The following is a 13,925-nucleotide window of genomic DNA, read 5'->3' on the forward strand; positions in this document are numbered from 1 at the left end:
GCCAATCCGTTTTTGTTGATTCAACTATCAGTCTAGTCAGAGTATGTTTATTTTTTGTCAGAATGGTGCAACTCTGAAGATGCAGGCAGTGCCCACATGTACTGCAGTGCATTGCTAGCCGATGTTCTCAGCCTGGAAGAGCACATCTAGGTTATTCTGGCCATCCTTGTACTATTGAATGCGCTCTGGATTTTACTAAAGTACTGTTAAGTGGAGACAATGAAAAGTTGTGCTGCGTTTGGGTCAGGTGCGAGCCATTGAAGTATATCGTTGCAGTTGACATGAATTGGATAGTATTGCTAGAAACTTTGTGCTGTTTAAACATGTACATTTCACCACTTTCTAGGCTGCAGGTATGTCCCATTGGCGGGTGTTTCCAGCATAGCGATAGCAACACCTGTTGCTATCCCCAGTTTGGGCATTCTGTAGATCACATTATATCATGCTTTTGCCAGTGGAAACTAATTCTCATGGAACCTTTTAATGTATGCAGAGCATTTTTCAATAAATTGTTCATGCCAGCTAGTACATGAAGCTTTTTTCCAGGCTGTATCGTTCCAACATGGCAAGTTTTCACCAAACTGAAAAAATATTGGAGAGGACAACTGAAGTAAAATTAAACAATGCTCTCACTGAGGAGCGTTTTTGTTCCATCTGCATGCCAAGTGACAGAAGTCTATTCCCGTTTGAGGACCAATTTTATCTTACGTAGCGATATATGGATTTTTTGATGTCATGTTCAGTGTCTGTTGGAGAGCCTTCACCAGTACTCAAGGATGAAACTTTTAGTGTTCTGAATAAGCATTGGCAGGTGCATTGGGACACTTGGTGTTTGGCAAAGGAGCCATTGGGATGAAAGCTCTCTGCAGAGCAAAATTTCTGTTCGAAGCACCGGTGCAATACATTCCACTTTTATGCAGTAGGCATGAACAATTGTTCTTTATAGATATATGAAATCGTAATAAATTTTTAAGTGTAGCACCATGGCCCAACCTAAACATTCTTGTTGATACAAAGGGAAAAGAAGCTTGTCTAAATGTACTTGTTTCTGTTGGTCCTAACTGGAATCTCTTTGCTCTTACAGATGTGTCCATACCTCCTACAAGACATACAAGAAATTGTTTTGTTTGTGCTTTGCCAGGAATCCAGCTCACTAGGCTGATCTCAGGAAGAATTGATTTGTTTGCTGTGTGTTACGTGACACAGCAATTTAATGTGTGATTTACTTGCCATTTTCATCACGGATGTTTTTTTAACTTTTTTTTTACTGATTGCCAACTCTGCTTTTCCCTTGTATGGACCAAGTGATATCGCAAACCTACTTGCTGAAACCTACTGTGCTGAAATCACGAAAAAAAGGTTATATTGCAGTGCCTCATATGCTATCATCAACATAAAAAAACAAGGCTGCAAATGTATCGGCAGAGAACGTAGCTCTGTCAAGATATTCGGTCATGTGGATATGTCCCCATGTTATAGATATCAGTTCTGTATTTTGGGCGTATTTGCAGTAGTGTCAGTGGTAAAAATCAAACTGAAGCTTAAGGTACCCTCAGTAGATTGCAGTTTCATCCTGCTTTTGCTGAAGCATTGAAAAAGGATCATGAAAAACGTTTACAATGCACATATAGAAAGATGCAATCTGTTGTTTAATGTGGAGAAATATGTAATTATTCTCCTCTACGTAGAGATGTGGTGCCATTAATTTCATTTCTTTGTAAATGCTGTGCTTGTCCATTTTAAGTAAAGCTCTTCCTTGGGCTAGTTGGTTCCTGCTTGAATTAGTAAAGGCAAGGCGCAGAAGAACAGGACTCCAGAAGAACACACACGACAGGACCGGCGCCTTCACAACTAAGTTTATTTCCGCAACAAGCCTGCCTTATGTAGGTTAATCAAGTTGAGTCACACACGAAACTTGAGAAGTGAAATACAGCAATCTATCGACGACTCAGGAATTGTATCTGGCACAATATATGAGATGAACAAACATGAACCACATGTGGTGGAGCACCAGAAGCAATTCATCGTGCAACGTATTTTCCAAGCCAATGGGGAGAAAATGTGAGACATAAAAAGTACTGTCTACGCTTCACTATCAAACTATCCACAACATAACACACACTTCAAACGCCTAAGGCCCAGTCAGTGATAAAACCCGGACCTGCTGGTCCTGTCGTGTGTGTTCTTCTTGAGTCTTGTTCTTCTGCGCCTTGCCTTTACTAATTCAAATTGTCCATTATAGTTTCATGTTTTTTTATTTGATTTTATATTATTTTCTTTCATTCATAGTTATATTTCATTTTGTATGCTTCATGTGTTCCAGTACGATTTGATGCCATTGTTGTTTTGCATTTTATAAATTATGTAGGAGAGAAACATACTATGCTCAGTTTAATAGGTCAATGTGTAATGCAATGTCACATATGCAAAGTCATATCAGTGTTTGGGCATAACATTGATATTGCGTGCCAAATCCAATGTCTATGTATTGCGAGCAGGGGTTTGTACGTATTCAGGACACTTATTACGTATAGAGAGAGAGGAACTTGGTGTGAGACATGTACTGCATCAATGTGCATGCCACAACTGTAATATGCGAGTTGGGTAGGCCAAGGTTTTCCCGTAGTTTGCCTACAACTGTGGCAGCCCTTTTCGTTTGCTAATGTGGCACTTTAGTTCCATCAAATAAGCAATGGATTCTTCACATCATCTTCATTTGCTCCCTGTCTTTGCAGGTTTCATGTCATCAGGGTCACTGCAGCAGTATGACTCACTCGTGTCAATGCGTGGCAATCTGCATTCCTGCCGGCTGTGCGATTACGTGACCGCAATAAAGTCAAGCATGCAAGCACATCTGCGCATACATACTGGCGAGCGCCCCTTCAAGTGCCACTTCTGCCCTGAGGCATTCACTTGTCTTTCTAACTTAAAGCGACATGAACGCACACACACTGGCGAGCGCCCCTACAAGTGCCACCTCTGCCCTGAGGCATTCACTGATGGTACCAGCTTCAAGCAGCATGTCTGCACCCACACAGGCGAGCGCCCATTCAAGTGCCGCTTCTGCCCAGGCAAATTTACTCACTGTACCACCCTGAACCGGCATGTCCGCACCCACACAGGCGAGCGCCCATTCAAGTGTCCCTACTGCCCAAGCGCATTCTGCGACAGTTCCACCCTGAACCGGCATGTCCGCACCCACACAGGCGAGCGCCCATTCAAGTGTCCCTACTGCCCAAGCGCATTCTGCGACAGTTCCACCCTGAAGCAGCATGTGCGCACGCATACAAAGGAGTGCCCCTACCAGTGCCACCTGTGCCCACAAGCATTCAATCAGAAGTCTAATCTAACACGCCATGTACGCAGCCACACATGAGAGCGTTCTTTTTCCTGAACCCACCGCAGCGCCTCGTTTTCGTGGCATCAGAAACTCTATATCCATGTGTCCTGTCGCACTGAGGAGAAGCCCTAAAGGTCAGGGGCATGGAGTTTTTCGTACATCAATCGGTTGATCGATTTGTTTGGCGGAACTGGTTACTCAACTGCATGGAGAAGTTTCCGTGTTCAACCGTATGGTTTCTTGTATATTACCTAGAAAGAAGTTGACTCCACTGTGAGAATTCCACAGGACGACTGCATCCATGTGATTTTAAAGCTGTGCTAGTTTTTTAGAATAGAAGCATGTCAGCCTTCTTTGTGCACATTTTGTGGGAGTTAGTCGAGTTGAAGCACTTACTCTTTCTTAGGCTGCTCTGCAAGACAACATTCCTACCTGTGTAAGACTCTGACCTGTAATTTCAAACAAGAAAAATAAAAAATACAAATGCTACGATCCAGCATTCCGCTTCAGTTGACAGTCATGGCTAATTTTCAACATTCCTTCTGTAAACATTCATTTGGTCATATGACTGGTGTTCACAGATTCTTGACTAAGCTGTGGAATTTTTTCCCTTTACTTTGACTTATGCGTTTGACACCGAAGTTATTAAAGGCATGGCTGAAAAAAATTATTGCAGGTGATTTTAACTTCAGTTAGCTCTCATAATCGAGTGCCACCAGTATTAACTGTGAATACAAAATTTGTATTAACTTTGGTGTGTAGCGTATTCACAACCAGTAGATAATTTCAGAAAATGTTGCACATGTATATGAAGAAAAATAAATGAGTATGAGGCAGCTCCCAACCCAACATGCGCAAGGCCATTGCTTTTGGACTAAAGATGACCACATATTTACTGAATGGACAACAAGACCTTTTTTGATAGTCTACAGCGGGTGAAAATACTAAAGACACCTGACAATTTTCTCTTACAGACAGACACTTTGTCCACAAAAAAACGTTCTGGCCTTTGCACCCTGCTCCATTGCATGGCTGGCATGTGCCACCATGCAAGCTACAAGCAGGTACCCATTATATGTAGTCCAATAATAAACATACCCTTTATAATAAATACACCATGTTCACATTTATTTTCAAACATTGCCAGATTATCGCTATATAGTGCTTTGACATCTTGCCTAGTGCCAGTGTTCATTTGTTCCAGCAGTTCAAGCAACTAGTACATAATTTTTTTATTGCAGCAGGAGTTAAAATCTTTCAACCGAGTTTTCTGTTCCCATCCATTTCGTACGAAGGCAGAGGCAGTGGGACCTTCTTTATTACCAAGGTTTCCTGTCCAAAAATTCCAGCACTGCATCTTAAATAATTAAAGCATTGGAACTAAGCAATATCACTTCACCTTGCTCCATACCTATGTGGAACAACCAAGGAAAAGATAGATAAATTGCCGACATACTTTACATTCCGGTCACTATTATTGTGTTAAATTTTTTTTGTGTATGTGCGTAACACAAATGCATATTTGAAGCATCAACCATTAAGCTTAATTTGTTTTGCATACCAGGTCATAAGTAAGGGGCGCCGAACTTTATATATAGGGTGTGAAACATTACAGTATGTGTCGTAGTCCATGCGCATTTAACAGCACCTCTAAGTGAAATGCTATGATATGTTGAGTACGATTTTGGATTTAAGAACCAATGCGTGGCACTGCGATGTATGTGGAATGCCAGTGCTTGCGTTTGCTTCTCAATAATGGTACCAGTGTTGTGTTTAATGACCTGTGGTTACGTTTTAGTGGCTTTTAAAACCATGGTCGTGTGATCAGACTGTTTGCATATTACAGTTTTCAGCCTTCCAACTTTAGTTTACAGCACCACCTCATCAGTGAAATTAAACCAGAATATTTGGAAGAACTTCTTGCTCTATGGTATACATTTTTTTTATTGAGTAATTAACATTTTTCTTGAAAGAGTAATTTTTCACAAGCTTGAAGATAATCTTTCTACTGCTCATGAAACTTTATGAAAGTTTCTTCAATCTGATTTGCTTGTATAACTGAATTACTCAGAAATTGAATACGTGGTTGAAGATGTTACCACGCGATCAGGGCCTCTTTTCACAAAACTTACTTTGGGCATTCTTTCATTTGGTGAACTTTGGTGCCCGCTAATAACAACACTAATTGGCATGAAAACTAGACTATTGTCCTGTATATGGCCCATAAAGATACCACAGTATTACCACTAGAAAGTAATGTTTAGCTTAGGGGCTGCTAACTAAATAGAAGGGACGTTCTGAAAGTAAGTTTCATCACTTATTTTCACATGGAAGCTTTATTGTCAAAAGAAAAGAAAGAAATTTGGGCCAATTCCAGTGGCTGTGCAGGGCAAGGCAGAGACTTCAAGCCCTGTGAGGCAGAGACTTCAAGCATTCAGCAAAATGAAGTGAACAATGCATGCATTCTATGGGATTACGCATACAACATACATAACAGCATGTGTTTCAAGAAAAAACAAGCATCCAAACCATATAAATTATGATGAGGCACTCCTGAGAACAACATGAAGCATCTAGCACACCCCGCGTATGTTTGCCGGTAAAGATGTCGCGCAAGCTGCCAAGCAATTAATTCCCATTACTTAATTCAACTTACAAGTTCAAGCGAGTGAGTTTTCATGACATCCACTATGAAATTCCCATTACTTAATTCAACTTACAAGTTCAAGCGAGTGAGTTTTCATGACATCCACTGTGAAATGAAGTTCAATACTGGTAACAGTTTTGAGTTAAGCGCCGTCAAACTTGAGGTAAAAATTTACTTCTGTTGCACTTGCTTTTCTAACCAAGTGCCTTTTTATGCATGGAAGCAGAAAAATACCTGGAACATCAATGCATTTTATTGCACCCTTTGCTTATGCATATATGAAAACTGTTGTCATCCTCTGAATTAGCTACATATGTGTGTGCCTTTTAACCTCACCTACTACTATTTGTAAATTGTAGTGTGTGCGCCAAAAACATAATCAAGTTAATGTTTAAGTACCAAATATTTCGTAATTATTATTAGTTTTGATATTTTGTGCAAATAATGTCGGCTTTTTTGAGGAATCAAGCTCAAAAGCTTGACTTATGCTGTATGATGCTAAAAATTATTTGTGAAAATTCTGTTAGCTTTATGAAAAAAAGAACACTGTTTATTCAGGTTCTTTCATCACTGCTTTGCTTGGTGCTGCAAATTGCTTTGTTTCTTGTTCCTCTTTGTGCCATTGCTAAGTGGCTTCTTGCTCTAGCTGCATTTTTTTTCATTGGTTCTCTAAAGCCATTTCTTATTCAACTTTCATGCATCCACCAGTGAATGCGAAAGCTGGAGACTGAATTCCCCTCCCTCTGTATATCTGATAACATCTATCCACGTTTGCTGGCGCGCTGTTCCTTGCCTGATGTGCTGTTGCCCTCAGATGTGGCTCTGTTCAACACATTTTTCTTTTTTTCTTGTTATAAGTGGTGACATTATATTGAGTAGATATTGATGTGACTAGTTGAAGAGTAAGGGACTTAGACATACCTGTGCATGTGCAAAGATGTACCTTCACTATCTTGTCCATTGACTATCTGAGTTTTGTGCCTGAACAGTACACAGGGCTCACAAAGGTCAAGTGTGGCCAAAATTTTGACACACCCCTGAACCGTCTACTGTATAGTGCTCCTTGCTGAACTGCCTGTCATTGTGCACCAGACTTTTGATGCCCTGTGCCAGGATCCTGGAAAACCTGTGATACATTGCTGTTCAATGTTGTCTAGAGGGCGTGCTTGTGGAAGCTGTGCAACTACACAGTGAAGAGCTCATTCAACATGGCAGGATACATACAAATATGTACTCGCGATACATTGTACATTTGTCAGCACTCAGCTGCCACAGTGGCAGCTGTATATTTTAAACAGAGGATGAACTGCTGCAGCCTATGTGCACAAATAAATAGACCGTAATTCATTGCGGGAATCGAAATTTGGTAAAAAATCCATCACAGATATATTCCAGTCTGACAACTGTCAGGTCAAAGAGAGCGAAGCTGCATGAGTAGGTTCTCTAGAAGTGGGAACTATGGGTCTGGAAACATCTTACTGGCACCTTTATTGTGCCTTTAAATGCCTACCTCAGCCTGGGTTCCTACATTTCATTTTCAGAGCCTAAAGATGCAGTCGAATGCCTTTAAATGAAGTGTTTTGGGCATCCAGAATTCTTCGTTATACAGATCACTCCATTGTTAACGTTGATCACCATACCCCTCGTGCTAGAGTACATTCAGCAAAACGAAACGTTTGTTTAACATGAATTCAAGAGAGACTTTGTGAAATAAGTTGCTTATTTGTCTGGCAGAATGCGCGACTGCAGTCAACCGTACTGCACCGAGGTTGACGCCATGCATGCTCCACAGCAAAATACGGGAGCTGCGCAAAATAATGCTGCAGTTAAATGCCTCTATCAGTCACCTTGCCATTAAAATCCTTGATTTGTTTACAGGATCTTCATCACTGTTGCCTTTGTTGATATTCGTGTTGTGTCTGGCCTTGCTGATGTCAAAGACATTGTCAGTCATTAGTTGCAGTTATATCGTATCACACTGCCATCAACTGCAATGTATTTGTAAGTTGTGCCCGCTAATGCGCTACGAAAAATAGAGTACGAGTTGAATGATCCCTGCAGTACTCCAGCAGGACTATTTCTGACAGCATATTCAAGCGCTCCGCTTAGTGCTAGTACTTGTGCAGAGCGCACTTTGGTGACATCTTCAGGGGGGCAGTGATGACAGTGCTACATGCTGTTCGTTATAAAGCAACAAATCAGCCGTGAGGCTCATCTAAGTGTCTTCGTTGTGCAGCCAAATTTGTTGTAGAGGTCTTCATAATATTGTCATCTGCATAGAAGAATAGATGCACGCGTCAAATAAGAAAGGTAGTTCAGCAGGGACATAACAAATCCTTTGTTAACAGAGCATTCCGCTGCAGACGCATTCATTGTACTAAAGGTATTAGGCTGTGCATTGTTTGATGGGAGGTGCCGGTGACACTCTTACTATGGGACCTCCTTCTGTACCTACTAGATTTGTGGGTATATAACCTCTGTAACTGCATTTTAGGTGAATCCTAGCCCTCACTAGCCTATGATCACTGCACTCTACCCTACCTATCACTTCTACATCCTGCACTATTCTGGTATCAGCAGAAAGTATGAAGTAAATTTCATTTCTTGTTTCACCATTAGGCCTTTTCCAGCTCCACTTTCTGTTGCTATGCGTCCTCAAAAACGTGTTCATTATTCGGAACCTATTCCTTTCTGCCAATTCTACCAGCATCTTTCCTCTAGCGTTCCTAGAATCGACGCCGTAGTTGCAAATTGCTTCTTCACCAGCCTGCTTTTTCCCCACCTTTGCATTGAAGTTGCCCATAGCTACCGTATACTGAGTTTGCACTTTTCTCATCACTAATTGAACATCTTAACTTCACAAATTGTATCTCGGTGCATGTTTGCTTTACCGTAAATGCTGCTAAAGAACGCCGGTTATTGCAGTTTATTTGTGTAAGACAAGCAGGCTACATTTCGAGCCTGTGAAAATTTTCTGCAAATTTATTGCAGTTGTTGCAATAGATGTGATAGATCTGGGTTGGAACACTGGGCTAGCGTTAAGTTAATTTCTTTTGGGAGCCAAAATTTATGTGACGTTAATCATGCAACACTAAACATTGAGTGCCGTGCCTTTTGTTTTTTTTCTTATCTGCCTGCTACCGCTGCTGTTGCAAGCATGTCTCAATTTTATTGACTGAAGGTGTTATTATTTGCCTTGCCATTGTCTTCCCTTTCTTCCTTTAGGTTTGTGCATAGTTCTGGTACTTTCATTCTGTATGTAGCTGTCTTCATGAGAAGCCTCTGAGCAAAGTTATTCAGCATTGCTAACTGGTCCAGCAAATGGTGTTTCTTTTTATGCACAGTCAAGAAGCTCTAACATGAGAATATGAGGGGTAACACTTTGTTTTGAAACTAAAAAAAATTGTATTGATTCACCAGACAACTATGTTCACTTATTTCTGTAAGAACGCAGTGGAGGTGGACTTTCAATATTGTAATCTGCCAAGAAATACATTTTGTGGTGTAGAGGTAGACAGGGCTTCTGCAGTGTGGTTTTGTGGGTGGAGCTTTTACTGAATCCTTAGGTTGCCACCGGACATACCGAAACAACAATCGCCTTATTTGGCCGGAGCCTTTTCAATGTGTAGCCCGTCCTTAGCAGAAAAAAAGAAATTGTTTGGTAGTGCTTTACTGTACACAAGCTTTCCACACACTTTTATTGAACTGCACTCAATTTGAAACATTGTGTGCAAAACCGAATGGGCCTTTTGTGAGCATCCATGAAATAGCTGTCACTTGGTGATATTGTTTGTGCTGCATTCTTTGTCAAGCATAAAACTAGTTTATTATTATCATTATTTTTCGTGTTTGAAAGATAATTATAAAAATTGCAAAGATAGACTCATTGAGCTGGATTACTTAAGAGCTGGACGTAAATTCAAGAAATCAAAATGCACAGAACTGGTTAGCATAATTTCACTAACCAACTTTTTAACTAATTATTTTGTCAACATGATGCAATTCACAATTTGCAGACAGGGAGTTCTTGAGGCACATCAACTTCAGCATCAACAAGAAATGCTATTACTGTGCTGCATTCACATTTAATATCGACCACGCTGTTGCACTCAGCCACACGAAAGCCATTGTGGAACTACTCTCAGTAGCTTCCCTGTAAGAGAAGGCACAATGGTCTGTTTATGAAAAGGTGTTGTAACAGATGTACTTTGTTGTGGAGAAGTATGTTACTTTTAAAGGCCTTGTAAGTTCATCCAATTTAAAGGGACGTTAAATAGGAAGCTCAGTTTAGCTACATTGGCCAAATAGCTTTGTAGAACATGCAAAAGAGAAGGAAACACTTTTACTGTAAGAAAAGGTTTGATAAGTCAGAAATTATACACGAATGCAAGACACCACCTTAGCCCTTTAACTGTCAATATACAATAAGCATGGCCTAAAATCTTTCTATTGCTTTATTTCTTCTTCATGATGCACGAATACATATTAAATGGAATGTACTAAAGTCGCATGCTACGGACGGTGATATTGCAAGCAGTGCATCGTAACAGCCGAGAAAAAAGCATGGCCTAAAATCTTTCTATTGCTTTATTTCTTCTTCATGATGCACGAATACATATTAAATGGAATGTACTAAAGTCGCATGCTACGGACGGTGATGTTGCAAGCAGTGCATCGTAACAGCCGGGAAAACGCAACAGTGAGGAAAGCTCTGAAAATGATTTAAGAAAGTGCAGCTTCAACTATAGACAATTTATTTCCACAGAGTGCGCTTAGGGCTTAAAAAAGTCCAGAATGGTGGCTTGCCGTTTCTTTCGCTCGCTAGAAATCACCACACGTTTCTCAATAGCCTGGAAGGCCGCATTGCTGTCAGCGTCGCTGTGAGGTGCGACGTACCTCTGGAGGAGTTCCAGAGCCGGTACTCTCAGTACTCCCAATGTTAAATCTGAGCAAAGCTGTGCGTTTTTCATTTTGCGATATATTGAGGCAAAGAATTCGAAGGAGACCTGCGTGATATTGCCACATCGTATATGGTTGCCGCAGGTATGTGCCAGGTGATGCAAACGGCGCTGAAGTAGCGCACGAGTAGAAAAATGGAGGCGACAACGACGTCACATTGGTATCATTGTCTGTTGGCTTCTTATGAGAGAAAGTGCTAAAGAATGCCTAAATTGGTTCTTTAAAGGATAAGTGAAACGTGTAAAGGAAATCTCAGTTTAAACATTATTTACGGGAACACTTGAAAACCTCCTGCACTTGTGCTAATGACACATTATTAGAGGTATAGAAAACTTCCTCAAGGGAGTTTTGAGAATTCTTATAGGCATTCATCTCTATTTGCAAATGAATTTGCTACCGATAATAGCAATTAATTTATATCAGAACTAAAGACAATGACTACTTATATAATAAAAAACACTGTGCTAAAAGAAGAAAAATAAGCCCACTACAGCAGCATTCGAACTTGTAATCTCACGTTCCCAAATCCGACACCTTAACCACGGACCATACCAGGCCCTTTTTTTTATTGCTCGTTTTTCACATCCATGCACACACACCGCCAGAACATATGGTCACTGAACAAGTTTGTCAAAAGATGCAGATAATATGTATGTGCTGTTGTAATTATATTAGAATTCTCAAAGTGTTGTGAAAGGTGATAACCTTGACAACGATTCTGGAATGCATTTCTTGCGCTTGTTACACCTCGAAGTAGGCATTTAAGCGTTCTTGAAAGTACATCCATGCAGGTCGTGTGTCTGGGTGACAGTAATATCTAACCATTCAGCAGCGCCATAAGCTATGAAGGGCAATGAGCATTATTAGTACGAAAGGAACACCATCCTGCTTAATCTCCATTGCAGTACATATCTAGCGATTGAAAATGTAGGCAACTTCAGCTCCGTTGAATTGATAGAATAGTGGGAGCATACATAGCTCAACGCAGGTACACATCACTGTGTTTGTTGTGCACTAGAATTCTGATGTTTCATGTAGTACATGCAGCCATCTGTGACTGCGAAAAAACAACTATCCGATTACTCACAGGATAACCAACCTCAGACATACAAACTTAATGCGTAGTGAAAAAGGGGCATCTAAGACAAGAGAGAAGACTGACTCCTCTGTTGGCCTGCATGCCCATTTTGCACTACACATGTAATGCATTATCAGAAATTGTGTTCTGATTAGGCGCATATAAGCTAGAATGAGTGTGACCAAATGAACAATCTCTACATGCGTCTAGGTATACAGGGTGCTTTTTTGGGGGTAATTCAGATTTTTCATAAAATGGCTATGACTGTGAGACACCTGTCATCTTCACATACAAGCTCTATGGCGAGGCGGAAATACTTTTCTGCTGCTTGAGTTAATCTGAAAAGACTAATTAACAAGAATTTGTTATTTACTATTAACATGAGGGCAATCATATACATGGAAAACTTGTAGTGCAACACAATTTATGGCATGCCCATATTTTAGAAATGAAAAAACGAACACATAATTTGAGATATTTATCATCAAATTCCAAATCTCAGTCGACGCAATATCGAGACTGAGCGCATCCCACTCTGCGTCAGATGACAATGCCTTGTAAATAAGTGTGGGGCTAAATTTAAATGATAGCATGCTGCGGCAAATCCTGACCCGACATACAGTCGTACGTGCCTGCCAGGAAAAGCTTGACGTATTAGCAGCTGCCGCGGCTGGCCGAGATATTCAGTTTCAAACTTTCTTTCACTTGTCATGGCGGAAAATTTCTGTTTCATTTGATAGCAGGGATGGCTCTCCCATGCTGCCCTGGTGTTTGGTTTCAATGTTGCCTGGATTTACCATTGAAATCCAATTATAAATATCTTGAATTAGGTGCAATTTTAAAGATTTTTTTTTTTTTGTGGCTGCCTTCAAATACGCCATTTACACAATGGCCACTAAGGCACCTATACAAAAGTAAATTAATAAGTTTTTGTTAGCTAATGTTCTGAAGATCACATTATTAGTGGCAAAGTGTGCACTTTACCTAGGAAGTTCTCTGCAAAAATGCCATGTTTGCTGTCCTTATAGCCTTTTTGTAAAAAATCAGTCTTGTATAAAAAAAAAAAACACCACCCTGTAGAATGGCGTAAGAGCCCTGTTCTCTGCACAGCCAGATTCATATTATAGGAAATGTAGATTTTCTTTGCCTGACATAACTATATGTTCACATTTTTTTTGCATCTGCCATTTATGCAAGTCATGAATTTTATTTTTCTAAGCACATTTAAATGCATAAGCATTACTTTGGGTAGAGAACCGAGGCACTAAAACCTTTTAGACATTAGATTAAGCCTAAACCTTTTTACAAATTTTTGACAACTAAAGATACAACGTACAAGGAAGCATTCATGGTCAAAAACAAATGTCCAAATATGCTTTTCGAAATGGATGCTTTCAAAATGTTTTTGAATAGCTCTTGCTACCAATGGTAATGGAATGTTTCATTTTATACCAATATGTTTACATGCCTTTCGAGTCATATTAAAAAGTGTTGTGTTTTGTGGGGAGTAACCTTGCCTTACCTTGTGCGATAACCATTTTTCTGGAGTATGTATTGAAGTACTTAATAGATGTCACATTCAGTTATTGTAGAAAATCCTTCAGCAGTCCTCACCAGTCACACTTTAATCAACCTAAAGAATGCTGGCAAGAATACGTTGAGACGTGGTGTTTCATGGAAGGGCCATTGTAATGAAAATTGCATGCAGATAGAAATTTGTGCTCAGAAAAGAAAGTTATTTCAGTCTTATGAAGTAGGTTTGCTATGATTGTATAATTGTTAGCAGTAGATAGATGACATCATATTATGTTGGTAAATGTACCTCTGCCTCTCTCCCCTCAGTATGTTTATCGATACATATGGGAAATGTTTGTGTGAATGTGCTATTACTGTTTGTGCTA

The 13,925-nt window shown here is 40.1% G+C and overlaps 1 protein-coding gene across 1 annotated transcript in view; it reads left to right on the forward strand.

Annotated features, from left to right (window-relative positions):
- Positions 1-13,925, forward strand: part of LOC129384054 (uncharacterized) — a 56,277-nt gene that overhangs the window by 12,260 nt on the left and 30,092 nt on the right. The window contains exon 2 of the mRNA XM_055069137.2: positions 2,736-3,365. Coding sequence (XP_054925112.2) covers positions 2,736-3,365 — 630 coding nt within the window. The remainder of the gene's footprint in view (positions 1-2,735; positions 3,366-13,925) is intronic.

This window comes from Dermacentor andersoni, chromosome 9, assembly GCF_023375885.2.
Source record: "Dermacentor andersoni chromosome 9, qqDerAnde1_hic_scaffold, whole genome shotgun sequence".
In the NCBI taxonomy this organism is placed as follows: Eukaryota; Metazoa; Arthropoda; class Arachnida; order Ixodida; family Ixodidae; genus Dermacentor; species Dermacentor andersoni.